The sequence below is a fragment of the Chaetomium fimeti genome, assembly GCF_033439085.1.
Source record: "Chaetomium fimeti strain CBS 168.71 chromosome Unknown B0H64scaffold_3, whole genome shotgun sequence".
NCBI lineage: Eukaryota > Fungi > Ascomycota > Sordariomycetes > Sordariales > Chaetomiaceae > Chaetomium > Chaetomium fimeti.
Window position 1 is genome coordinate 2,472,239 of NW_026944331.1, and position 23,550 is coordinate 2,495,788.

General features: G+C 57.6%; 9 protein-coding genes across 9 annotated transcripts; 5 read left to right on the forward strand and 4 right to left on the reverse strand.

Moving 5' to 3' along the window:
* Positions 1–312: 312 nt before the first annotated feature.
* Positions 313–2,519, forward strand: B0H64DRAFT_392025 (uncharacterized protein). Its single transcript, XM_062803517.1, has 2 exons — positions 313–1,212; positions 1,250–2,519. Exons 1-2 carry the CDS (start codon positions 440–442, stop codon positions 2,313–2,315), a joined length of 1,839 nt encoding a protein of 612 aa, XP_062660888.1. The 5' UTR covers positions 313–439; the 3' UTR covers positions 2,316–2,519.
* A 419-nt stretch (positions 2,520–2,938) lies between these two features.
* Positions 2,939–7,038, reverse strand: B0H64DRAFT_319976 (uncharacterized protein; the record flags this gene model as incomplete). The annotated part of the gene is made up of 2 exons (XM_062800447.1): positions 2,939–4,356; positions 5,406–7,038. 2 exons carry the CDS (start codon positions 7,036–7,038, stop codon positions 2,939–2,941), a joined length of 3,051 nt encoding a protein of 1,016 aa, XP_062660889.1.
* A 467-nt stretch (positions 7,039–7,505) lies between these two features.
* Positions 7,506–9,544, reverse strand: B0H64DRAFT_457485 (heterokaryon incompatibility protein-domain-containing protein; the record flags this gene model as incomplete). The annotated part of the gene is made up of 3 exons (XM_062807377.1): positions 7,506–8,674; positions 8,738–8,978; positions 9,041–9,544. The coding sequence occupies 3 exons, from the start codon at positions 9,542–9,544 to the stop codon at positions 7,506–7,508; spliced, it is 1,914 nt and encodes a 637-aa protein (XP_062660890.1).
* A 621-nt stretch (positions 9,545–10,165) lies between these two features.
* B0H64DRAFT_392034 (Nin one binding Zn-ribbon like-domain-containing protein) lies at positions 10,166–11,987 on the forward strand. Its single transcript, XM_062803518.1, has 5 exons — positions 10,166–10,583; positions 10,640–10,836; positions 10,890–11,217; positions 11,274–11,409; positions 11,456–11,987. The coding sequence occupies exons 1-5, from the start codon at positions 10,328–10,330 to the stop codon at positions 11,934–11,936; spliced, it is 1,398 nt and encodes a 465-aa protein (XP_062660891.1). The 5' UTR covers positions 10,166–10,327; the 3' UTR covers positions 11,937–11,987.
* Positions 11,988–12,370: 383 nt separating this feature from the next.
* Positions 12,371–12,625, reverse strand: B0H64DRAFT_440849 (nucleolar RNA-binding protein; the record flags this gene model as incomplete). Its single annotated transcript, XM_062806512.1, has 2 exons — positions 12,371–12,386; positions 12,444–12,625. The coding sequence occupies 2 exons, from the start codon at positions 12,623–12,625 to the stop codon at positions 12,371–12,373; spliced, it is 198 nt and encodes a 65-aa protein (XP_062660892.1).
* A 412-nt stretch (positions 12,626–13,037) lies between these two features.
* B0H64DRAFT_123462 (uncharacterized protein) lies at positions 13,038–15,408 on the reverse strand. Its single transcript, XM_062797998.1, has 2 exons — positions 14,991–15,408; positions 13,038–14,929 (listed from the first exon to the last, which is right to left on the reverse strand). The coding sequence occupies exons 1-2, from the start codon at positions 15,149–15,151 to the stop codon at positions 13,090–13,092; spliced, it is 2,001 nt and encodes a 666-aa protein (XP_062660893.1). The 5' UTR covers positions 15,152–15,408; the 3' UTR covers positions 13,038–13,089.
* Positions 15,409–17,360: 1,952 nt separating this feature from the next.
* Positions 17,361–18,242, forward strand: B0H64DRAFT_123490 (uncharacterized protein). The gene has a single exon (XM_062797999.1). The coding sequence runs from the start codon at positions 17,516–17,518 to the stop codon at positions 17,999–18,001; it is 486 nt and encodes a 161-aa protein (XP_062660894.1). The 5' UTR covers positions 17,361–17,515; the 3' UTR covers positions 18,002–18,242.
* On the forward strand, positions 18,182–20,916 carry B0H64DRAFT_457504 (uncharacterized protein). The gene is made up of 2 exons (XM_062807378.1): positions 18,182–18,602; positions 18,654–20,916. The coding sequence occupies exons 1-2, from the start codon at positions 18,445–18,447 to the stop codon at positions 20,509–20,511; spliced, it is 2,016 nt and encodes a 671-aa protein (XP_062660895.1). The 5' UTR covers positions 18,182–18,444; the 3' UTR covers positions 20,512–20,916.
* Positions 20,917–22,377: 1,461 nt separating this feature from the next.
* On the forward strand, positions 22,378–23,493 carry B0H64DRAFT_457506 (Ca2+ regulator and membrane fusion protein Fig1-domain-containing protein; the record flags this gene model as incomplete). The annotated part of the gene is made up of 3 exons (XM_062807379.1): positions 22,378–22,584; positions 22,677–22,736; positions 22,805–23,493. Exons 1-3 carry the CDS (start codon positions 22,548–22,550, stop codon positions 23,491–23,493), a joined length of 786 nt encoding a protein of 261 aa, XP_062660896.1. The 5' UTR covers positions 22,378–22,547.
* Between the last annotated feature and the right edge of the window lie 57 nt (positions 23,494–23,550).

Here is a 23,550-nt window from a genome sequence, read left to right on the forward strand (position 1 = left end):
GTATTAAGGATCCTCTCCCTGTCCTATAGGTACCTAGGTAGGATGAAGGAGTAAGATTGGTCAGTCGTGACCGCTGGTCAACTCAACAGTCTTCGGGCCACGCCGCACCATCTCGTCTCATGGCTCATTTTCGGGCCCATCATAACGCCTTTCGTGGCATTAGTTAGATGATTGGATGATTGGATGATTGGATGATTGGATGATTGGATGTTTGTCTTCCCCTTCGTTGGACTGGGCCTAACCCTGCCACCTCCCTAACCCTGAGTGCCCGGGATCGGCTCCGCGCGCATTTGAAAAGCGGCCAGTGAGGGTCGTGGTCGTGGTCTTTCCTCTGCCGAAATTCTTAAGTTGCTTGCCTGAATACTGGCACGTGTCCTAACAACCTAAGCGGCGCGACAAAACTACGCGACAAAACTGCGCTGCAACCTGCGCCGTCGACATGTCAGAATTCCCCGAATCCCAGATGTCGCCATTGCCCAACATGACCCTTCTACGCCTAAGCAAGGACACTCGACACCGCATCTACCGTTACCTCGGTTTGGCTTCGTGGGACGGCCAGCCCTACACGTTCGCCTTGAATGGCGGGACGGCCGAGTTCGAAAGTGACTTTAAGAACTTCAATTACGCACCCTACCCGAACCTCTTCCACGGTCTGCTGCTCTGTTGTCGGGACCTTTACGCCGAGGCAGCTGCCCTCCTTTACTCGACCAACCTGTTTATCCTCCACTATTCCGACCCGACCCCGCCCCGACGGGCCGGTGCCCGAACCTCCTTCCAGGCTCTCTGCGATCTCACCCCATCAGCACTTCTCTCACTTTCTCACCTCAAGATTGTCATCAACGAGTCTGCATGTCACCAGCGGGTCATCGAAGACCGCTGGGTATGTTGCCTCCAGGGCAACTTCGAGTATGCCGTCTCAGGCATTTCCTGTTGGAAAGGATGGCACGACGACCACCAGTCGCCCCTTCTGAGTCCGCCTTCCACAGATGACCACCATGGCGAGCTTGCCGCAGCCCACTCCGTGTTGACTGACTGGCACTCAGCTGCCATTCATCTATTATCACACGTTACTCCTGGCCGTCTCGCCCTCTCGCTAGTTTGCGATATTGACCCGCGACACCCACAAGCGTTAGACATAGCCGAGGGCGTCGTTGGTCCTCTCCGTCGCCTTCCCCGGTCTTATTTACGGGAATGTAATATACGACTAGCCACGTCTCCACACCCTGCCTTGGTACGGCTTGCCCAAGAGACCGTTTTTTCACGCTGTAGGGGCGGCCGCGACGCCAATTTCGAACCCGTCGTCGAATACGGCCACCACGCTGACAGCTCTTCCGCGCGAGCTCCGCATACGAATTCTCGAATATACAGATCTCATCACCCCAACAAAGGACGTGATATGGACTAGGGAACACCGCGCGTATACAGTAGCGTATCTGGGATGGCGTGCTGGCGATCCACAACCGTCCTATGGTAGTCAATTCTTTTCCTGCGGAGATGAGACAAATATCAACAGAGGTAACCTTGAACGAACCGTCAGCGGCTGTTTTTGCCGCCTGCACGCCGCCTTCTCGTTTACCTGCCGGTGCTGGGCCCCGCCGGGGCCGGCTCTGTTCCTCGTCTGCCGCGCCCTCTGCGACGATGCCCGGTTCGTCTTCTTCTCCGGCAACCGCTTCACCGTCCCCGACCACAAGTTGAATCCGCCCTGGGTGCTGCCGGTGCTTGGGTTCACCGAGCACAGTGGGGCCGTGCCCACGTATCCCTACCCTTTCGAGCGGTTTGCCGCCTCGGATTTCCTGCGGAACGTCGTCCCCACGTGCGCCCTTGCCCACCTCCGGTTCCTCGACCTGATGTTCCCCCCGTACCGCCCTGGCAGCTGGCCCGAAAAACAACACCCCGTTATGCAGGACTGGTGGGCTACGGTCGACTGGCTCCGCGGCAAGATCGACCCGCCGGCGCTGACCTTGCGATTGGCAGTGTCACAGGGGACCCGCGACACCCCTTCGCCGTACTACCGCAGCATAACAAAGCGGGACGTGGAGACGCTCGTGGAAGCCTATCTCCACCTCTCGCAGCCTCTGGCAGCGCTCGGCAACGACGGGCTGGCCCGGTTTTATGCCCGTCTCCCTGTACCATGGGAGTGCACCGATGATTCCGTAGCTCGGTACCGCAGCCCTGACGATGTGCACGGGGATGATACTGTTAAAGAACGCGTCGAACGTTACGTCATGGGCGATCGGTACGAATCCCTCTACGCCAACGGCAAGAAGGAGCCCGACTTTGGCGATATTTACAAGAAATATTGTCACCTCGAGTAAGGGAGAATGGCATGTGCCTCCGGTAGCTTGGAATGATTGAACTGGGGCGTCAGCCTCTCGCTGACCAGAGGGCCAGGCGCCCGGGATTGTCGTTTTTTCCGTTTCTTCGTTGCGTTCGTCCGCCTTGCGCGTCCTTGTATTTTAGTCAGAGGCTCGGGACTTTTCAGGGGTCATCGGGCGGGCAATTCTATTTCTTTTTCCTCACTTGTACAAGTGACCCTTTTTTCGCGGTAACTGTGACCGTGGCCCTCTGACCAGAGGACCACTCATTATGTCGTACGCATATCATTCGTACGGCCAAGTACCTAGGTAGGTAGCCGTCATTTTGATGCCTTGGTAAATATGTACCTCGGTAACCAAAGCAGCACGCGGGCGCCAAATTTAGCAATGGGCGACGGAGTCTGTCGCAGTTACCCCGGCCGTGACTTGCTTCGTTGGGAGAGGGCCATCGTCTGTCATTGGGTGGTGAGAAGGGGAGGGAGAATGCTCTGTCGATATAGGTAGTACCGATGTAAGATACGTAGGTAGCTAGTAGGTAGTTCAGTCACGGATGAGATCATGACATCATAGCATAACGATAGGAACGTGTAATTAGCAGCAACCGCGGCGCAAAGTCAGCAAAACTAATACATAGAAACCGTCGCACCGGTGACCGTAAAGGAGTAGCCGAGCCCCTTATTCGCCTCACTACCCGCCAGGCTCCTCCCGTCGTACTTGAGCAGCCCCTCGGGCGCGTTGACCACGACCAAGGTAGCCTCCTCCCCGGCCGCGACGTCGACCGACCCCGTGCCGTCGTCGGCGAGCGCCACATAGCGAACGCTCCCGGACGCCGCATCACGCACCGACAGCGTGGCCACAAACGGCGCCCCCGCCTCAGCCGTCGTGACGTCGACCGCCACCCTCCCGCCGCCCGCCGCCGCCGGCACCAGCACCGCCATGCTGGCGCCCATGTACCGGGGCGCGCGGTCGCTCTTGACCGTATACCGGCCCTCGGCGACCTTGTCGAAGTTGGCCTGGTTCAGGAACGCCTTGTTCTCCTGAAAGATGCGCTGCGCCTGCGGGTGCGCGATGTCGACGTACGCCATGCGCGCCCAGTAGCGGGCCACGACGTCGCGCACCGAGGCCGTGCCGCCCAGCACGCGCTGCAGCGCGTGCAGCGGCGTGTCGTCGTCATCGGAGCCCGCCGCCGCCGTGCTGCGGATCAGCGCGAGCATCGCGTCCCGCCCGAGCCCATGCCAGCTGTCCGGGTTGGCGACCAGGTAGTGGAAGAATGGCCAGGCCTCGTAGTGGTTGCCCACCTGCCTGTTGGTGGCGTCGACGATGGTCAGGTGCGAGTCGCCGACGGTGCTGTAGACGCGGAAGACGGAATCGCCCGCGGGCTGGCCGAACTTGGCCCGGGACGCCGCGCAGAGGTCCGAGGTCAGGTACGTGTCGGCGATCCAGTTGGCCACGGCCTCGGCCCACGCCTGCGCGTTCACCATGCCGCCCCAGAAGCTGCTGCCCTGGTGGAAGTGCAGCACGTGGCCGAGCTCGTGCACCGTCAGGCTCGGTGAGTGCAGCTCGCCGTCCAGCAGCTGCACCCAGGCCCGCCCCGTGGACGTGCCGTAGTGGGTCAAGCCGCCGAAGCCGTCGGCTATCTGTGCCTGGAGGAAGAATTCGGTCTTCCAGTACGGCTCGCTGGGGTCGTTGATGGAGAGACCCGTCGAGTTCCAGCCAAGCTCGCCGACAAAGCAGTCGTAGGCTGCCTCGAGGGGTTGGAGCCCCTCCGCGGCACCCCCCTCGCTTGCTGGGCCGAGAAAGAGACGGAAGTGTGGCGAGTCCACATGCGGAGGGACATAAGGTTCGTCCGTGCCGTTGCCCGCGGGGAAGGGCTTCGCATCGAAAACCGGAGGCTCGTCGCGGCGAACTGCCCTCGTGCTCAACCTCGTACCGGGTGCGGCGTAGGCGCCAGTGGCGGCCTGAAGGGCGAGTGCTGAGGCCAGGAAAGCTGATCGGGCCATGGTCGACGTAGGTGGACCGTAGGTGTACCGTAGACGTATATCTAAGTACCACGTATATGAAGTTGGCTCGCAGATGAGTGAAACTTTTATAGGTACCTATTTCCCAGGAAAATGAAAAGAGTGACTGGAGTCTGGCGCAAACTCGATAACGGGAGGAAAGGTCATGAACCCAGAGCTAAGGAGAGAACACCTCCAGTTTATATATAGTATATAAGGCAAGCTAACGGGAGTAACCGCCCGATTCGGGCATGCCGGTTCTCCACCGTGGCTGATGCAGCGCAATACGAGAGCTTCGTGGATCTCCTTTTCATGCAAGCGGGGCTCCTCGCAGCGACCAGCAACCGCCAAGGCATCGCCTATCAGATCCAGGTTTACGATCCATGCACACGCGAGACTCGTCCCAGCCCCTGGATCACGGGTGCTGGTTGGAGGGGCAGGGATGAAGTAGTGAAACCCCTAAATATGAAAGAATGCCTAAGGTAGGTAGGTACTTAGTTCCGTTATCCACGGTACCTAGGTGGGTATAGATCCACGAAAGCTCTGGTAGTACTGGACTAGCGTGGCCCGATCTAAATTACTATTATTATGAACATCCGTGGGTGCGAAGTGCGAACAATGCATGTGATGCTCGGGTGTGGAAGCCCTGTGGGGGGGTTTTCTTAGTTCGCGCCTCAAGCCTCCATGAACCACGGTACATTGACTCGCTCTTTTAACGGCCATATATAGGTAGGTAACGGCACGGTCACGGATGTGTAACACACCTTCTTCCTCTGAGAACCTCGTTCCAACCCTTGATCTCACCAACGCCTCCTTGTGCCATGGGAGGAGAAAACTTGCTCATAGACCTCCTGGAGATGGTTTTGTGGCACTGGCAACTTGTCCAGCTTGAGCTCGACCCGGCATGTCGCAGGATAACAGTTGGGACAATCATGGGTCGTTGTCGCCGCCACCGTCGAGCGCCTAGGAGCTGCATCGTTCATAGAGCTGCCAACAACGCAACCTCTTGAAGTTGATTTAACCTAGAACCTAAGTAGGTAAGGTAGGCTACAAAATGAACTAGATTCTTCTCCCAAATGAGATCAATCCGAACTTTCTTTCCGCAGCTTCTCTATCGTATCGATATAGGTCTGGCGCGCTCTTGACCACCTCCCGACGTCCATCTCCAACCGCTCGGCGTGTTCTTCAGCTGACTTTCTCGCTTCAATGGCGCCATCCGGGAGTTGTGTAATCCAGATTCGGACCTCTGCAATATCCGCCTCTGTATCCACGATTCTTGTCGTCAGCCACGTTTTGTGGCTGGTCTCGATCCTCGACCCGAATGGGGGAACCCTGCCGGGACAGAGGCGCTCTGCGTCAACCAAACTGGCGGCGTATGCCTTCTCGTAAATTGCGGTTTCTTTCTCGGTGGAGCGGATTTCGTCCTCTGTCATCCGAGGATCAAGAGTGGCCATCTTCAACCTTTCCAATCGTGCTTTTGTATCTAGAAAGTTGGTTTGCACTTTGTTAAGTTCCAACAGTGGCAGATCCTCCGCGGCCAAGCGGCTCCCGCTCGGGCCTATTGAGTCTTCTGATCTTTTGATCTTGTTTTCCAGGTTTTGGATCGTCCGTTCAACCTGCCAGATTTCCCACCGAACAACCCACTCCTCGTCGAGAGTTGTTGCGGCCGCTAGTTTCCTTTGCCGTTCCGGCATAGCCGACTCCTCCCTTTCCCGGTGGCACTCCAACTTATACCTGAGCATTTTGAGTTCTTTTAATGGCCGCTCTGCATCTTCCTTGACTGACCTAGCAGCCTCAGCACGGGCTTTGTCCACAAGGAAGGCGTCCCCGTCAAACTCCTCGCCAGGCCAGCCGTGTTTGCGATATATCGGTCCCACGAGCTCTTTGTCCCACGTACACCCATCGTTCTCACCCCCCCCTGGGATCTCGAACAGCTCGTGGTACCAACGGATTATATCTCGCAGGACGTTACCAGCCTTCCGAGCGTCCATCTCGTCCCAGTCATTGATATCTTCTTCTTCTTCTTCTTCTTCTTCTTCTTCTTCTTCTTCTTCGTCGTCGTCATTCTCATCGTCATTCTGATCATCCTCATCCTCATTCTCGTCGTCCTCGTCCTCATTGTCATCATCATCGCCATCCTCGCTGCCATCACCCCACCCATTCGCCTGCCTCTCCCACTCCGCCACATCGCAGAGTTCCTCCGTTCCGTCCTCGCGTCTCTTGACGTACTCCCGCTCCCCCTTCTCCCTCGAGAAGACAACGCCCTCATACAAGTTCGGATCCGAGCTGCCGCAATCCATCTGGGCATAGACACCCACCACATGGCGCCTGGCGTCGTACACCAGCGCGGTGCGGTGATTGCTGACGCGCGACAGCGGCGTCATCCACGGCCGCAGCGCCAGCGCCGGGTCGTTGTCGTGCATGGGGTCGCGGCCCTGCACGGCGTGCTCCTCGTCGCGGAAGTCGATGTAGTCGCCGCCGTGGAAGAAGTGCACGCCGGCCGCCACGCGCGGCTTGAGGTAGGGCAGGATGGTGTACAGGTAGACGATGGCCGGGTCGATGTCGAGGGAGGCGTAGAGCGGCATCAGCGCGCCGAGGTCGTGCGGGCCGGGCTCGATCCATTCGGGCTCGAGGTAGCGCATGCGGGCGAGCGTTTGGAAGATGGTGAGCATCAGGTCGGCGACCTCGTGAAGTCGCGTCTTTTGCTTGGGGGTTAGGGCGTCCATTGTGGTTTTGTGGGCGGGGATTTGGGGGTTTGCGTCGGCGTTTGGAAATGGATTCTGACTTCCAAGTCTTGCAAGAGGAAAAAAGTTGAAAAGAAAATCAGGAGAGTTGCCAGCGAGCTCGGCCTTGTGCCAGGCAGCCACCTCGCTTCGAACGGCCAAAGCTTTCTCGAGTCTCGCCCTGGACGTTCTCCCCACTCTCCGTTCTGGACCCAAGCGAAGACGCCCAGCTCGGTACCAACAGAGCCAGCCACAGATCCTGCTGCAATTGGCTTTCGTTTTTTTCGGTTCTGGATGGAGAGTTGATGGTGCTGGGACCACAGTGCAAAAGGATTGAAGAATCAGGAAGACCTGGATGCTGATTGGCATTGATGTCAAGGTCAAGTGCAGCCACTGCCTTCAACCTCTCCGTCCCATTCTCTCATAAACACCATGAACATTAGTTGACACTCTGAGTTTAACTACCTAGCTTACTCGATCGTAATATCAATGGTCTCATATTGCGCATCCGACCATGTTTCGCCTTGCATCGCGCCCTGGAGAAAGCCATCACCAATCAGCGTATAAACCCCCTCTTTGCCAGGCCTAGGCCGCAGAACATAGGGCACCTCGGCGCCGACAATACAAACAAAGAGATCGCCCGCTTTTGCATCGGCACGTATTTGACCCAGCCGGCCTTGTTCCGTCCGGCAAAAGCACCGAGCCTCAGCCATGCCCAAGAGCGACTGCTCGATCAGTGGCCCATATGTCAGCAGAGTCTCCCTGACTTCTTCCGACAGCACAAAGTCGTCGGTGAAGCAAGCGAAGAGATAGTCGACGTAGACCTGCGTCGCCATCAACGCTTCCTCGGGTATGGGATCCCGCATCATGGTCATGCCGCAGAGAAGAGTCTCTAGAAAGGACCGGCGCAGCCCGGCCTCTTCGGTACTCTCTTCAGTAGCGACCTCCCCTTGTCCTGTTTTCCTCCTCGCATACCCCTCCCCGGCAACCTCGTAGCACTCCTGCAGCCAGTTCACCAGACGCTTCTTGACAAGGGCGTGGAAGCCAATTTTGGGCCGGACTTCTTCCTCGGTGGGCCAGGGCACGTCGACCTGGGCTCTTGCCATAGTCGCAACCTTGTCAACAACACGGCCTCTGAGACGTAGCCGTTTGCGGTCGGAGGACATGGTAATGTTGGGCGGCTCCTTGCCCCCGGCATGGAACAGCTGCGGTCGGATGGTGTAGGACACGAGCGGGTTCACAGCCCCCTGCCACGTCAGATCCGGGACCCACGAAGGCAAGACGAGGCGCTGGCCGTCCCGATGCTCGCTTTCGATGGTCGTGTGCGGCGCCAGGCTTAGCAGCCTTGTGTTCTGGTCCGAGATAAGTGTCGTCTCGGCGAATTGCATGCACACCTCCTCGATGGAGAGGCGGTAATCCGCCACGACGCCGCTTGGCTTCTGCGGCAAGCTCAGCAGCGAGTAGAGGTGGTCGTGTGGGAACCCGCATTTGAACAGCGAGGTGGAGATCACGCTGTCGACGAGATTCCCCGTCTTTCGGTACGTCTTGAGAAGGTAGGTCATGCAAAGGGCCACGAGGATCAAAATGGGTCTGCCGCCTTCGGCTAGGAACGACAGCATGTAGGGAGCGCGAGAATTGACTAGGTAGTTCGGTGATGTTAACATTTTTATCTTTTGATGAGTCAGATTTCATCATGACTTACTGGTGGACATTCCGGCGAGGAGCGGAGTAATCCCGTATGATGCCAGTCTGTAGGCCACGGCCGCTAGATCGTTCCACGAGAACTCAAAGTGTCCGCATATTGCGAGCCTGGGCACGCTGTCGTCCGCAAGTGTAACCTCCTGGATGATCCACCGTCTGTCAAACCATGGCCTATGCACGAGGTTCGTCATGGGACGCCAGTCATGGTCGACGAAGTTAGGCTTTCCGGCTGCTCGCAGTTCCTAGGCCCGGTGGACGGTATTAGTCCGTGTTATTAAACTTTGTCAAGAACAGAAGGACGTACATTGGCTTCCCGAAATATCCTAGTGGAGATGGGGTACACTTTCTCGAACTCAAAATGCTCCGGTGGCAGGACCCCGAGGGCTCCTTGGATGCACTCGTGGAGACCCTCGAGTCCGGAAGTATTGTCACCCAGCCAAATGAGAATACAGCTTGGTTGCGAGTAGATGCGACTCATGAGACCAACCTGCACGTTCTTTTCCAAGGTGTTCTTCTGGTCGATGCAGACTGCATCTGCCCAAAGAACTCGGACCGCATTCTCCTTCCGCAGCCGTTTGAGCCCCGTATAGAGGCTCTTAGTGATATGCAGTGGCTTACCGTCGCAATACACCATCTGAGTGTCGCTTGGATCACCCCAGCAATAGGATATCGCCTCGTATGGAGGATTGTCACCTAACCTGACCGGATAGAGGGCAAAATGGACGTCATCACCGGACCCTGATTCCAGGTGCAGCAGTCTGATCTCGTCGTCATGTGTAAGCCGTTCGTATTGGTATGCAGTAGCCATGATGAAAGGACGAGCGTTGAGATTTCTAACAGCACCGAAGAAAATGGAAAGACGACGGGTCGGCACGGGACAAATGGAGGGGAACACGAGCCTCAGACCATACCTAGTTATATATACCCCTTTTTTTCTATGTATTGGGCTTCTCAGCCGCAGGCCCTCCGGCCTCAGCTCCGTTCTCGATTCGGCGTGGTTTCAATATATTGGGCACCCCCGCGTGGGGATTCACCAATGGCCACGTCTACCACTTAATCCCTCGTTCTTTCGGCCTAACCGGTACCTAGATATATTTTGTTCGTGTTGGCTTGCGTGGACGAGGTGTGAGTCCCGTGCATGAGGTTGGGGTTCAGGTAAGGGTCGGGGATAGGGTCAGGGATAGGGCTGGGGATAGGGTTAGGACCTGGGTTAGAGTAACGTCCCACCAGCTTTACTGAACAGTATCTTATTGACTGTGCTGAACTGGGCGCAATTAAGTGTATCTGAAATGAGCATAACCGAGTACATCAAACTGGTGACAGCATTAAAACTCGGGGATTGCGTTGGGTTAACTGCAAGCCTCCAAAGAGTGGGTCCCAAGCACGAATTCTCACCGCCCAAATTCTTGCAAAAGTTCTGCCACCTGCAGCCCCCACCTGAATTTTGGAAAATCGAGGGGTCCTTGCTTCTCGATCCTGGGCATTGACGACACAGCTTGAAGACTGTGCTGGGCGAAAATCTCCATCCTCTCGGCCGTCACATTGCGCTTCCAAGTATTTTTTTGTACTCGATATCGCAACCCTCCCGAACATGGAGATACCAGCAAGCGAACCTGTTGCGCAAGCACAGAGCGACGTGCTGAACCCCACCCCCACCACGACCGAGACAGCGACAAGCGCTTCCGCATCGTCCTTGCCGTCCCCGGCGACACCAGCAACGGCGCCTTCCAAGCCAATCCATTCCCTCGTCATAGATGCCAACGCTATCATCAAAAACGACCCAACTGTTTCGACGTTGCTCGCTCAAGCCGACGAGCTTTATACCATCCCCGCCGTGGTTTCAGAGAGTGCGCCAGCTGTGCTCTTGCTTGACCCGTGCGCCCTCATGCTAACCCAAGAGTAGTTCGCGACGCGGCAACAAGATCCCGATTCGAGACGACCCTATCTCCGTTCCTCAAACTCCGGACCCCTCGACCCGAGTCCGTCCAGTTCGTCACCACCTTTGCGCGGAAGACCGGTGACCTCCAGGTCCTCTCGAAACCCGATCTTCACCTTCTTGCCCTGACATACGATTTGGAGGTTGAGCGAAACGGCGGTGATGTACGTTCTAGTGGACTGGGTCGGGGCCGCACCTATCTGACAAAGCGGTTTAGTGGCGGTTAAGGCGGGAGCCGAACCAAAAAAGCGTGAATGGGAAGCCCCCAGGAAAGGTCGAGGATGGAGCCGATGACACCAAGGCAACCGAAACGGGAGAGTCAACAGATGCCGAAGCATCGACCATAACTTCAGAGACGACCAAGGTGCAGGATGATGCTACGCCTGATGTTGCAGAAGATGTTACTCCGTCCGACAAAGCGACAAGCGAAGTGGTTATCGACCAACTACAAAGGCTTAATGTGAATGCAGCTGCGGCCGAGGACGACATCCCTGAAGATGCGGAGGAGTCATCGGAAGATGATGACGGTGATGGAGAATGGATAAGTTGGTTTGCTCTAAAACGAAACTTGCGAGCACAGTCGTTGACCAGAAAACCACAGCGCCAAGCAACATCAAAAAGTACCAGGCAAGGGAAAATGCGCACACTGCACCCCAAACCGCACAACGCGTGCTGCAGGCAGCCTTGATCACCGGCGATATGGCTATGCGAAACGTTGCTCTGAGGATAAACTTGAAGTAAGTACACTGTGCACGATGAGCAAGGACGTGCTAACGACCCTAGCCTGTTGGATCCGGGCCTGTCCCGCATAACATACCTCAAAACCTGGGTCTTGCGATGCCACGGGTGCTTCAAAATATGCAGGGACATGTCCAAGCAGTTTTGTCCGTCATGCGGACAGCCCACTTTGACGCGGGTTTCGTGTAGCACCGATTCCGGCGGCAATTTCACGCTCCACCTCAAGAAGAACTTCCAGTACAACAACCGGGGCAACGTATTCAGTATTCCCAAGCCGACCCATGGGTCAGCGAGCGGAAAGAGCAATGCCAAAGGAGGCGGTAAGAACGGATGGGGTAAGGAGTTGATCCTGGCCGAAGACCAGAAGGAGTACACCAAACGGTTGGACGAGGAGCGTCGGATGAAGACCCGCGACTTCATGGACCAGGACTATCTACCTAGCATCCTCGGTGGTACCAGAAACTCGGGAGGCGGGAGGATCAAGGTTGGCGCAGGGCGCAATGTCAACGCCAAGAAAAGGAAATGATGGTAGAGTAGAGGCCAAAGATACCACAAGAATATTCAGAATCGGCGCACCGTCGTGTGTCAATGCAATTATTGTATTCTTGCTTGACGAAGCAAGCATGTAAAGACCGAATAACGCCATGAATATAAATCCCCGACCCAAACAACGCCACCCTATTTTTGTATCCGCGCCCGAGTCCAAGGCGCGTGCGTACAGCCTCCTCACATCACCCGCCATCGGTTCCACCAGAGTTTTCACTGGCCAGCGATTTCAATCGTTCGCTGTGCCCAAGGGCGCAAATCCGGGGCAAAGCAGCCGAGGCCTTTTTCGGAGTTCACCGCTTTGGATCTTCGGCCGGGCTTCGACTCATGATCCAAACGGATTGGCCGCATTGTCGCCGTGGTCGGTTTGGAAGTTGCGCTCCTAGCTCGTTGTCCAACCCCAACAGGTATCAATCACCACGCATTTATTCTGTCCACAGTATTAGCCTCAGCCAAGCAGCATAAAAGCGCAAGGGATGGTGTAAACTCACTCTGCTGCGCCAGGAGGACAGCGAACCTCTTGCGCACGGCGATGCGGTGCCGCGACCACTTGTCGTCGGGGGAGAAACGTGCCGGGTGCGCCGACTTGGTCACCTGCCCATCCATGACCTTCTTCAGGGTGTAGCGGCGGACGGAGCCGTTGCTCTCGGGGAGGTACATCAGATGCATGGTTGCGGTTGGAGGAGGTGCTCGTCGACGGGATGGTGTTGTTGTGGTGAGTGGGTGGTTGAATCGAAGTCTGGAAATTTTTCTGCCAATTGAGAATTGAAGGGGCCAGGTTCTCCACATTGGACGGCAGAGTGGGGCCTCCTTCATGAAAGAGTGGGTCTATTTTTCGGGTCGCGTGCACCCACATTTTAAGCACCGCACCTCTCTCACATATCACATCTTCGAAACGATTATTTGCGAAGCAAAACTCATGTTGATAAAACGGCCAACTAACCGAAATACACCCCGAAAGTATACCATGAAGAACAAAACAAAACATCATAATAATCGTGTCACATCATCACACCAAAACCCTCCTTGAAAACGCGATTGCCACAACCGAAAAACACCCACCAACCCCCATCCATCCATCCAAACATACCAAACGACCCAAAGAAGAAGAAAAGGAGAGACCACCCTACAGATTACTCCAACCCACCCACCTCACCAACCCCCTCCCCCTCCCCATCCCCATCAACCCTCACAACCTCCACCCCCGCCTCGATCTCCTGCACCGGCGTCCGCGCACCCGACAACGACGACGACGACGACGGCGACGACGACGAAGCGTGTGACAGCGCGGGGCTCGACCCACCCGCACTTGACCCACTGCCCACGCTGGTCAGCAGCGGCGTCGACAGCGGCGAGAAGGGGTTCGGCGCCGGCGGCATGGGCCCGGGAGAGTCGGGGAACCAGTTGTTGATGCTGCTGCTGTTTGTGGGGTGCGAGGCGGGTAGGGGGGGTTGTGGCTGGTGGGGGATGCGGTGCGGGGGGATGTAGCGGGAGAGGGGGATGTCGTAGGCCGGGAGGCGGGTGGTGGTGAAGTTGGTGGTGGTGAGGTGGTTGTTGTTGAGGTTGGGGTGCGAGTTGACGGGTCGGGGGTATCGTCCCATGCCCGTGCTGATGATCGTGTGGGGGTAGGTTGGGCCGGTGGGCGGTGACGTCCCGCAGGGGATGCACGGCGGGTGGTAGGGGAGGCCGGCGTGGAAGAGAATGGGCTTGCGGCAGAGCATGCTTCGTGGGTGGTGGACGCACGGCGGCGCACGCGTGGTGCGGCAGCCGAGGCAGGTTGCCGGGGTGGGCGGGTTGGTGTCGGTTGTCGGCAGGGGGTTGTTGGCCATTGGGTGGTGCACCGGCATCTGCGGCGCCGGGTAGGGCAGCCGCGGCTGGAAGGGGCTGATCGTCGGGGCCGTGTAGGGTGAGGGGAAGGCCGGCGGCGGCGCGAACGTGCAGGGGCGGTTGTACGCCGATACGCCCGGGGGCGGGGTGTATGATTCAGGCGGGGTTGGGGGGAAGGGGGTGTCGTCGAAGTTGGTCGGGGTGTAGCGCGGGACGACGCGGATGCGGACGCTAGGGGAGCGACTGGGGAGTGGGGACGCGCGCGGGCTGGAGGACCGGTACGGGGGAGGCGTGTCGCTGCGCGAGTATCGGGCTGACGGCGGCGGCGAGTCGTAGCGGCCCCGCCAGCTGCGGTACGAGGGTGGCGAGACGGAGCGCGTCCGGGTTCCGCATGACGGGGAACGGGCGCGGTACGATGGGGACCGGGCCCGATATGACGGGGAGGGAGCTCTGAAGGACGGCGACAACGTGCGCCTCTTCTGGCGAGCGGCGTCACGTCGCTCGCGTTCCTCGCGTGCTCTGCGGCGTCTTTCGTCATCGTCGCAGTGCATCCAGGGGTTGGAGATTGGAGAGAAGGTGGCAAGGCCGTCCTCACCGGCCGGGACAACCTTGGTCTCGGCTCCTCGGATGACCACAGTATACAGCAAGTGTTCCTGGGGTTTGGGGTTCTTCCAAAAGCGGACCTTGTGCCGCTTCACGTCCGCGAAGTCGGTGCTAGCGAAGCGATCCTGCAGCTGCTCCCGCATCGCGACGACCGTCCAGGCTCGCGTCCGGTAACGTGTTGACGTTGCCCTACCCTTGTCGAAAAGGAGGTCCGTCACGGTCTTTCTGACGTCGGCGGGGACGCCGCGACACCTCTCGTCGAGATCCTGCTCGTAAGTCTTGCCCCTTCCACGGAGAGCTCGCGTGGCCCAGCACCGCTTGTGTTGCGTCTTGAAATCCTCAATGGCGCGCAGATGCATGTCTGCTAGTTCTGACTGCGCAGACGGCTGGCGCCTCAACTCGGTGCGGCTAGGTATCTCCTCGAAGTTCTGAGAGGTAATTCCGAGCACTTTCCGGCCGTCGAGTGCCTCCCGCTTGCCGGGATAGTAATAAACGTTCCATGCTTCGTAGACGGCCTTGTCCTGCTCTCCGCTTTTGAGACGACTGGCGAGCCACGCGTTAGCACGCCGATGCCAGCAATCGATGGGGTCGAGGGAACACTCACAATACGGGGCCCCGGTCCTGTCTGTCTCGCGATGAGAAGTCGTCGTACGAAAAGATAGAGTAGCTGCAACTGCTCCCTCCGTCACTGTAATAGGTTCCGTCGTCGTCATCCATATCATCGTTACCCCGCAGGGGTCGTCTTCCCCTATCCGTCGGGATCATGATGGAGGCAGGTTCAATGGCGAGAGGCCAAGGGCATTGGGCGAAGAGCAGTTACGATTGTCAGTTCTGGGAGAAGGCAAATGGGATGACGGATAAGGAGGGGGTGTGTTGGTGCCGTTTTAACTCGTACGTGGGATGCGGAGGGGGTCGGAGGCATTGGGACACGGGGAGGGGCACAGGCAGAGCAGGACAGGCCAGGGCGCCCCCTCGGGGTCCACAAGGCTGGAAATGGTTGCATTTCGGAGCATGAAGGGTGACATGCATCAGAGGGACACCATCTCGTTGGCCAGAAACAGCCCCGGGAAAGCGGGTGAACTGTCTGCCGACCTGCAAGGCAGCTCGAGGTCAGGTTTGCTGCCTGGGCAATGAGTGCGCAACCGTGTTGATTGGGAGGATGACCCGCAGGAGGACGAGCAAGACTGTCTCCCATTGGAGCGACAGCCCTGAATGCGAGGCCTCGACCGCACGCTCAGGCTTGCTCCTGCAGCGGCAGCGGCCGACGGAGATGGGGTGCAGTCCGCAGCGTGCAACCATGACGCTGCGCATTCTTTGCGCCGCGCAGGTTGGCTCGCTCCCTCTGCCTGGTTCCCTAGCCGGGAAGGGTTTAGTGGCATGTTTCCCCGTGGGACATGCGGCGCAGCTCAGTGAGGCGGTGCTGCGCCGGCCACAGTCCGGGTCAGCATCGGCCGAGGCCTCCGGGCTCAACGGTTCCCCGAGGACGGGAGGACCGGAAAAGGCGGCGTCCCGTGCCGCTTTCGGTCCTCCTTGGCCCCTTCATCCGACATCTTCCGCCGACAGGAACATGGCAACGGCCCCGCCTGTTGTCCAAACAGCCAAGCTAATTGTTAGACGGTTATCTTTCGGTGAACGCGTAATCCTTTGTTTTGGCTGAAGCAAGGGGATGGCCGGAAACTTCCTTTGTTGCCGGGCTAGTGCTGACGCTTGATGGTCTTCTCAACGCGATAGCGCTTGGCGGAGTGCAGCGAATGTCCTTTCGCTCGGGGGCCGCCCGTTTGTAGCTCAGACTTGCCCTTTCAAGACCAGGTCCCTGTATCACTGATACTTCAACTGTTGGAACCGTCATAGGGGTGGACATCTCGCATGCAGGTAACACGTTGCTCAGCCAAACTCAAGAGATCGCCTTCGCGCCTGTTCTTTCAGGAGACAGGACGTTCCCATTCAGTTCACGCCCATCTCTTGCGCTGCGCGATACCGTTTTTCCAACAGCAACATTCGCTTCGTGGCGACCTGTCAGCGATGGACTCTCAGCCGCGGGATCTCGGCCTTCTCCCTATATAATGTTTATATGATATTTGTCTCATTGCACACTCCAGCCATAGTAAACCAAAGGGTTCCTGATCGGGAACTTGCGAGACGACGAGGAATCGGGGTGCCGCCGTGACTTCCTGGTCGATTCTCCGTCAACTGGTCCGCGGCAACATGACCGCCCCGTTGCCTACATTAACCGGGCGCAGACGCTAAGCTGGCCGATTTTCCCTTCTCAGAACCGAAGGCAAACGCGGGCGCTTAACCTACATAAGTGAGTTCTGCTCGCACCCAATCGCAGGCCCTGACACCACCGCAAAAGCAACTTGGGTGGCAGCTCCTGTCCCTTGCCGGTCGAAGTCCCTCCCTCAGTCCGTCCCTCCTTTTCGACCTTGAGAAATCCCAGCAGGAAAGGGAATGCAAACTGGCGGGATTGAGCGATTGATACTCCGTATTGGAGTCCTGATTGTCCAACTCGCCGAACAATTTCCCTTTGTCATAATTGCAACAGTTCAAGTCCTTCTTGTCAAACAGCCTGGGAGCCTGCCACCCATTCAACACAAAAACGCAAAGACCCCCCAACTCAGCTTCTTCCCAGGGGTTCCCAAGCCTTGCCGCTATCTCAACCGCCGGCCTTCCAAACTCGGGGTCACAATGCTGGCCCACCCCAGCAAGGCTCGACGCTCCGTGGCCTGATTGGATCATTCTCCCCAAGCTGAACCTCTGCTTCAATAATTGCCCGGCTGTTCGCCCAAAACTACTCGATTCTCCGGTGAACTGGAGACACTGCCCCAGGGATGGCCGCATTTAATAACCCGTTATGTGATAGCACAGAGATGAGGCTCTGGAGCTGAAGAAAGCTGAAACTAAACAGAGCAGGGCAGTGCAAATGTATGTAGTGTATAAGTAATATGACCCGTCTTCCACGCTTGAGTTTTCGAGATTCTGGCGTTGTTTTGCGAGCTTTTCGACCCCTGAGCTTCCAGTCCCGAACGTTATTCTCGCCACTGGCCGCACAAACTCCCCCTCCCGTCCGCAACCCCTGACTGCCATATCAACAATCGGATTACGAGATCAGAATGCCGCCAGCACCGGGCAATGGCCGCGTTTCTGTTTTCAGCAACCAACCCGCAGGCTAGGTTGTTTCTGCATCAACTCCACCGCCGGCAAGGTCGCTGGATTCTCTTAATCTTTCTCAATGTGTGTTCCTGCTCCCTTCATATCACATACCGGGCACGTACCATATCGGCCGCGGCCCACAGTCCACTGACGCGTCCACGGTTCCGACCTGTCCCAGAGAGTTCGCCATGGCATTTGGCTGCCTCGCGTTATTGTCCGCGTTGCCTGCATCCCCCGGCGGCATCACACAGTATGGAGGACCTACCAGCTGGTCAGCACTACCCCTCGTCGACACCTTGCGGTGCCCAAACCGATAAAATGTCCTCAAACCAACCGTGGCCAACAGAGTCCTCGGTCAACAACCCACACGACATCCACCTAGTTGCCATCCCATCCGAAGGAGTGCGCATCGTTAGACCTTGGGAACAGGGGGTTAATAATCCCGTTCCCAATCCCCGTCTGTGATTGGCGCCTCACCGGCCTTTGGTCCATGCACGACGGTGATCAATGTTCCTCTTCCCTTCGGATCATAACGGGACCAGCACGCTGCTTCCCCCGGCCACGGTTCTGATCAATCACAGTCCCGCATGATATCCATTTATTTTCGAACTTGTGTTCAGTTACCTATATCCAGTTCTGGGAAATGGACTTTCCAGCGGGGCGAGCGGGTCTGTGTCTCCCGGCAAGGTCATGTCGTCGACCTAGCAGTCGTTTGTCCTGGAGGGGATATTGTCTTGATATCCGATCGCTGCGACACACGCTCATCGCCGACTCGGGTATAAAAGCCCTCCTGGGTACTATGCCGCCGTACATTGCTCCGCCACTCCTCCGTTGACTTCAGAAAACATCAAACGATACCGAGTATCCGAGGGACACTGTCGTCATAACCAACAACAATCACCGTCGAAATGACCCCCTTATATCGTTCTCCTGCTTCTGCCTCCCCATATGATTGCAATGACTACCCGACGCGGAACGGCTACGGAGAGGCACCTCCTATTCCGCCAGCAGCCTACGGCCCTCTCAACTCGCCGCTCACACCCGCATGCCAGAGCTACGACCCTCAGTAAGTCTCCTCGATGCTCCCCAGGCACGCTTCGATCTAAGAGGACGTTAGGCCTCATGATCTCGAAGAGTGTGTCCACGTCAGGCGTTTGTGCGATCATCGCTATGCCCACCTCCAGGCTTTGGTGGCCGACCTAGAGCGGTCCCGATGCCGATGTGGACAGAGCACCTGGAGAAGGCTGACCAAGTCGTTCTTTGGCAGTCTCAAGAAACGAGCGGCATCCTTCAAGCCGCGAACCAAGTCTCCAAGGCCATCCTGGTCAGAGCAAGAAGCAGTTCACGAATGGCTTCACAAGAGCCACGCCGCTTGGCGCGCGGCATATCCGACACTCAGCACCGGGCCGACTGAACTCAACGTGAATTCTGACCCCATTCCCGAGCTGAACGGCTCGCCATCGTCTGCCAGTGGCTTCGACGGGGTACTCGACCAAGGAGCACAGCCCGGCGTTCAATCCCACTCCTTTTTCAATCCCCAAGGGCTGGGATATGCCCACGCGGGCCACGAGCTCGAAGCTAACACCGCACGCCGGCCGTACATGGCACTCGGTCAGGATCAAACCCAACCTTCCAGCCCCCATGAGCTTCCTGCTCCGGTCACCGCACCAAACGCTTACAGCATGGCGGGATATCCGAATCATGCGACAACCCCCAGAGACATGTCAACCGTGACCACATCTGCGGTGTCGCAGCAGGGCAGCCGCTCCTTCTTCTCGCTTCCATCCTCCACGTCGACTGCTTTGTCTTCGCTGCCCCCAGACGTAACGACTTCTGATGGCACTGGAGCGCCTCTATTCACAAAGAACACCACATCTTCTCCCATGGAGTACAGCCAAAACGATTTGCCCTGGAGCGGGCACCAGCCCCCATCACACCACTCAACTACCGACAGAGAGGAGCTTCCTGCATACCCCTCCTCCTTGGGGCTAGGGACGGCAGCGTGGGTGCGGCAGCAACAAATGGACGGCGCCATGCCATTCATCCCGCCTCCACAGCCCATGCAACCACTCGAGCTGCCCTCGAATGCCAGCATAGAACCGGCCATGAACGTCTGGAGACCGTCACAACCGATGGCTATGCAAAACCACCCGAACGCAGTTTCAAGCCCATCATACGACCGCTTCTATCACCCGCAAGCTCCCGCCTCCCGGCCGGGCCCTCAACCGTCCATGTATCAGAGCCGACAGAACTCGTCCAACTCCACCACCGCGAGCACCAACGGCTTCCCCACGGGTGATGGCTACACCCAAGCAGCACCAGAGCACTTCAACCCCTACCCAACACACCCCAGCTTCGAACACACCCCGTACCAGCCCGCTCCGCACCAACCAACCCACCCACCCACCGCCCCGCAGGGAGCACAAAGAGCCCCAGCCGGCCCCAAACGCCCCCGCGGCGGCGCCGCCGCCCGGCGCAACCAACACCAACCCCAACACCAACCCCAACACCAACCCCAACACCCTCAAAACCAACCCCAACACCACCAACAAGACCGCCGCAACCCCCAACTCTGCTGCACCCGCTGCTCCTTCTACCCCCAAGCCCCGGGCCAGCGGCACAAGCTCAAAAAACACCAGCAAACCGACAAGCACCGGCTCAACACGGGCCAGGGGCTGGCCGAGCGGCACTACTGTGCGCAGTGCCCGGCCCACTTCAACCGGGCGGATAACCTGCGCGAGCACGTCAAGGATGTGCATGGGTTGTTGGGTGGTCAACCAGGGAATGGGGAGGGGGCGCAGAGCAGGGGGGGTGGTGCCGCCGGTGGACCTGGTGGTGGTGCTGGTGGTGGCGGGAGGGCCGGTGGTGCTGGGAGGAGGAAAAGAGGAGGGAGGGGGAGGAGGGGGGCTGCTGCTGCTCCTGCTGCGGGTGCGGGTGCGGGTGGTGATGCGGGTGGTGATGGGCGGCGGGTTTGAACCCTTAAGGGGGTTGGGGTTGGGCAGCGATGGGATGGTGGAAATGAGTTTGTTCCCGGGCTGGCTCGGGAGATGGGGGTGTCGGGTGTGGCTACGTGTTCATGAATTTGGCCTGTTTCTTCCATTGGGAGGAGTGTTCAGAAATGGGGTTGCGGACGAAAATAATGATGATACGGCCTCGGATGTGATGACGATGATGCGAGGGCGCAAGTGCGCTTTCAGGCTTCAGGATACCCGGTTTTCTTTGGTTAGCATTTTCTATTCGCTGCTATAATGTCTGGATACTATAATTCCTCGTATGAACTCATGAAGCACACTCAACCTCTGGTATCTACACTTGTGCACTCCACAACAACATGAAAATATCGCCTCTTCAATATTTTGCACCTCTCGCGTGTTTCCCCTTTTTCCCTCTCGCCCGCCCAACTTCCCCGCCCGGTTTCTCGTTGCTAATCATGCCTACCCCTTTTTTCTCTCCTCCTCCTCTTCTCCCGCCCGGTTTCGCCCGCTCCACCCACCACATGACAGGCAGATCCCGCGTAGGTCAGGGTTGGGCTCACCTTGGGCATCGACCGTCACACCCTCTCCCCTTTAGGCATTTGATGTGGCTTGCTGGTGAGGCCTACCAAGTAAAGGCGACCACTCATTTTGACAAATCCAAACTTGGCTTCTCCTGTACCTTGCATGATGGTTCGCACGTCGGGCGCGGACCATTCTGCGAACCATCCTAGCTGCAGGTAATGTCTCGGTGCTATGCAAGGAGGACTCACGAGGTCAGACGGGCTCGGTGATGTTGGCCTAAAATGGATGGAAATGGATGCAAGTGCATTTTTTGGGTGCCCTCATCGGTCTCGGGTGCATTTCCCGGGAAAAGCCAAGGCCAGGTCCCGAAGTTGCCGGCTTCTCTTCAGCTGGCTTGGCTGCTTGGGTTCACGCCCTTCGTTCGAAATTTGTACGCGATCATGCTGTGCTTCGGAGGACAACATGGAAGCCATCGCAATGCCCGCTCAAAAAGGAAGGCCGGCCGTGAGGGCGTCGAAGCCCAACAATTGACTCGATTGGTTCAACAGTTTTTTTTTTTTCAAGTTATCAACCTCGGTAACAGGTCTTCTTCGTAAGCAGTTGACTGTGTTGTGTTTCGAAGGTTTGGAGGCCACCCACCGGGCAATCGTGCCAAGCACTCGCCAGCACACCAGCAAACCCGCCAACCTATTGCACCAAGGAATTCCCCGTCCTCAAATCGGCTTGGCATTGGATGTCAAAACAGCACGGTTCCTGGCGATTCCGCGTCCAACGCGATGATTGGTTCGTCATTCCTCATCGGGCAATTGGAACAAAGCGAGCGCCAAGGCCGATCCACAGTGCGCCCAAAATAAGATCTTGGCGAGATCTCTGCAACGCGCGTTCAAGTGGCCCCACAGCGTCGTCTCGATCATTGTTGCTAAGCGCCGCGAGGTGGACCGCGCTTCCTCAACCGTCGCTTGTCGCACGAATCACACTTGGACCACACTGGCGACAGCGCGAAGAAGGGATGACTGGCCTACGGCCGGCGGTTCGTCAAACGGCAGACCACAGTGCAGCGCCATCTGCGTGACTTTCAACGAATCGATTCAAGTGAACCAGGGTGGAAACGCAACCGCGATGCGCCAAACTGGAGATGGAGTTGCAAACATGGGCGGACATAGGCGGACATGATCTAACTTGAAAGTTTCGAGTTGAAACACTTGCGCAATCCCTACGAGCGGTGACAATGGTCTACCTACCCAAGGTAGGTATTTAGGGATTGCTGGCTCCCAGGAAGCAAGTGCTATTATTTTCTCATCATCGCATTGTCTATTGTTGCCAACCCGGGGTTGCATTGTTTCTTTTGTGTCTCCATTTTTTATTCCTTTCATTCCCTCCGTTTCATCTACGGCGTTAATACGGCTCGTTTGTGTCTATTGTTTCTTTGTTGCTGGTCAACAACTTAAAAACAGTCTTTCATTCACAACTCAAACACATTCCCCCGTTTAGTCCAGCAAAATTATTTCGACAAGATGTTTCTCATCGACTTGGCAAAGATGTACTTCAAGCGTAAGTCGGCCCCCTCGGCCTCTGGGGCCAGCAAGAGTCAGATTTTCATGTCAAACAAATCCTGTTGAGCTACAAAACTAACAGTTGGGCAGCTTCCGGCTTGTTGCGTTTCGCACCCTACCTTTTGATCCTCCCGATCGTTGTCTTTCACGGTATGTTCCTAGCCTCTCGCGCACCCAACTCCTCCTACCTACAACGTCTTGGCTAACACCCTTGCCAGCTCTATCCCTGTCGGGATGCGTGTCGACCTCCCCCGCGATCCCCAATATTTACATTGTCGACCTGCACGCCAACACCAACGCAACCGACGACTTCCTGAAAGTCCGCATCGGTTACTTCGGCATCTGCGGCATCGACGAAGATGGCACCCGCTGCCAGTCCGCCAGCGGCCGTTCCGTCGAGACCCTCGCCACCAACCTCTTCCCCGAGCTCCAGGGGGGCAACACGACCTCCAACAACAGCAGCAGCAGCCGGTCCGAGATCACCGACATGATCTCCACGGCGCTCGACCTGCAGTCCACCACCCTCATGTCGGTCCTCGCCGCAGCGGCGGTGCACTTCGTGCTCGGCGTGGTCGCGCTCGTGCTGCTCAAGCGGGACGTGAGCAGCCCGTCGAGCTGGGAGCACCCGCGGCGCAGCACCATCATCCGGCGCGCCACCTACGGCATGCTGCTCGGCTCCACGGGCCTCGTCTTCGCCTCCGCCCTCGCCACCAGCCAGGTGGGCGACGGGCTCGAGCTCGCCTCCGAGGCCATGAGCCACGCGTCCGTGCTGATTAAGAGTGGTACCACCCTGCAGGTGCTGCAGTGGCTCACGTTTGGGTTCCAGGCGCTGTTCGCGCTCGCCGTGCCGTTCTTGGTGCGGTACAAGGCGCCGGCGGGGGAGGAGGAGTATAAGGGGGATGTTTGAGGTGGAGAGGGGGGTTTAGGGGTGGGATGGTTCGAGGGTGTGTACTGAGTTTAAGAC

Excerpts from the sequence above, each read along its gene's own strand:
- B0H64DRAFT_392025 (XM_062803517.1), top strand. The coding sequence starts at position 440 with ATGTCAGAATTCCCCGAATCCCAGATGTCGCCATTGCCCAACATGACC. Across the intron at positions 1,213-1,249 it reads TGTAATATACGACTAGCCAC|ACCGTTTTTTCACGCTGTAG; the intron begins GTCTCCACACCC and ends CTTGCCCAAGAG.
- B0H64DRAFT_392034 (XM_062803518.1), top strand. The coding sequence starts at position 10,328 with ATGGAGATACCAGCAAGCGAACCTGTTGCGCAAGCACAGAGCGACGTG. Across the intron at positions 10,837-10,889 it reads TTGAGCGAAACGGCGGTGAT|TGGCGGTTAAGGCGGGAGCC; the intron begins GTACGTTCTAGT and ends AAAGCGGTTTAG. Across the intron at positions 11,218-11,273 it reads CGGTGATGGAGAATGGATAA|CGCCAAGCAACATCAAAAAG; the intron begins GTTGGTTTGCTC and ends AGAAAACCACAG.
- B0H64DRAFT_123462 (XM_062797998.1), bottom strand. The coding sequence starts at position 15,151 with ATGATCCCGACGGATAGGGGAAGACGACCCCTGCGGGGTAACGATGAT. Across the intron at positions 14,930-14,990 it reads CAGGACCGGGGCCCCGTATT|TCGTCTCAAAAGCGGAGAGC; the intron begins GTGAGTGTTCCC and ends GTGGCTCGCCAG.
- B0H64DRAFT_123490 (XM_062797999.1), top strand. The coding sequence starts at position 17,516 with ATGGCCGCGTTTCTGTTTTCAGCAACCAACCCGCAGGCTAGGTTGTTT.
- B0H64DRAFT_457504 (XM_062807378.1), top strand. The coding sequence starts at position 18,445 with ATGACCCCCTTATATCGTTCTCCTGCTTCTGCCTCCCCATATGATTGC. Across the intron at positions 18,603-18,653 it reads TGCCAGAGCTACGACCCTCA|GCCTCATGATCTCGAAGAGT; the intron begins GTAAGTCTCCTC and ends AGAGGACGTTAG.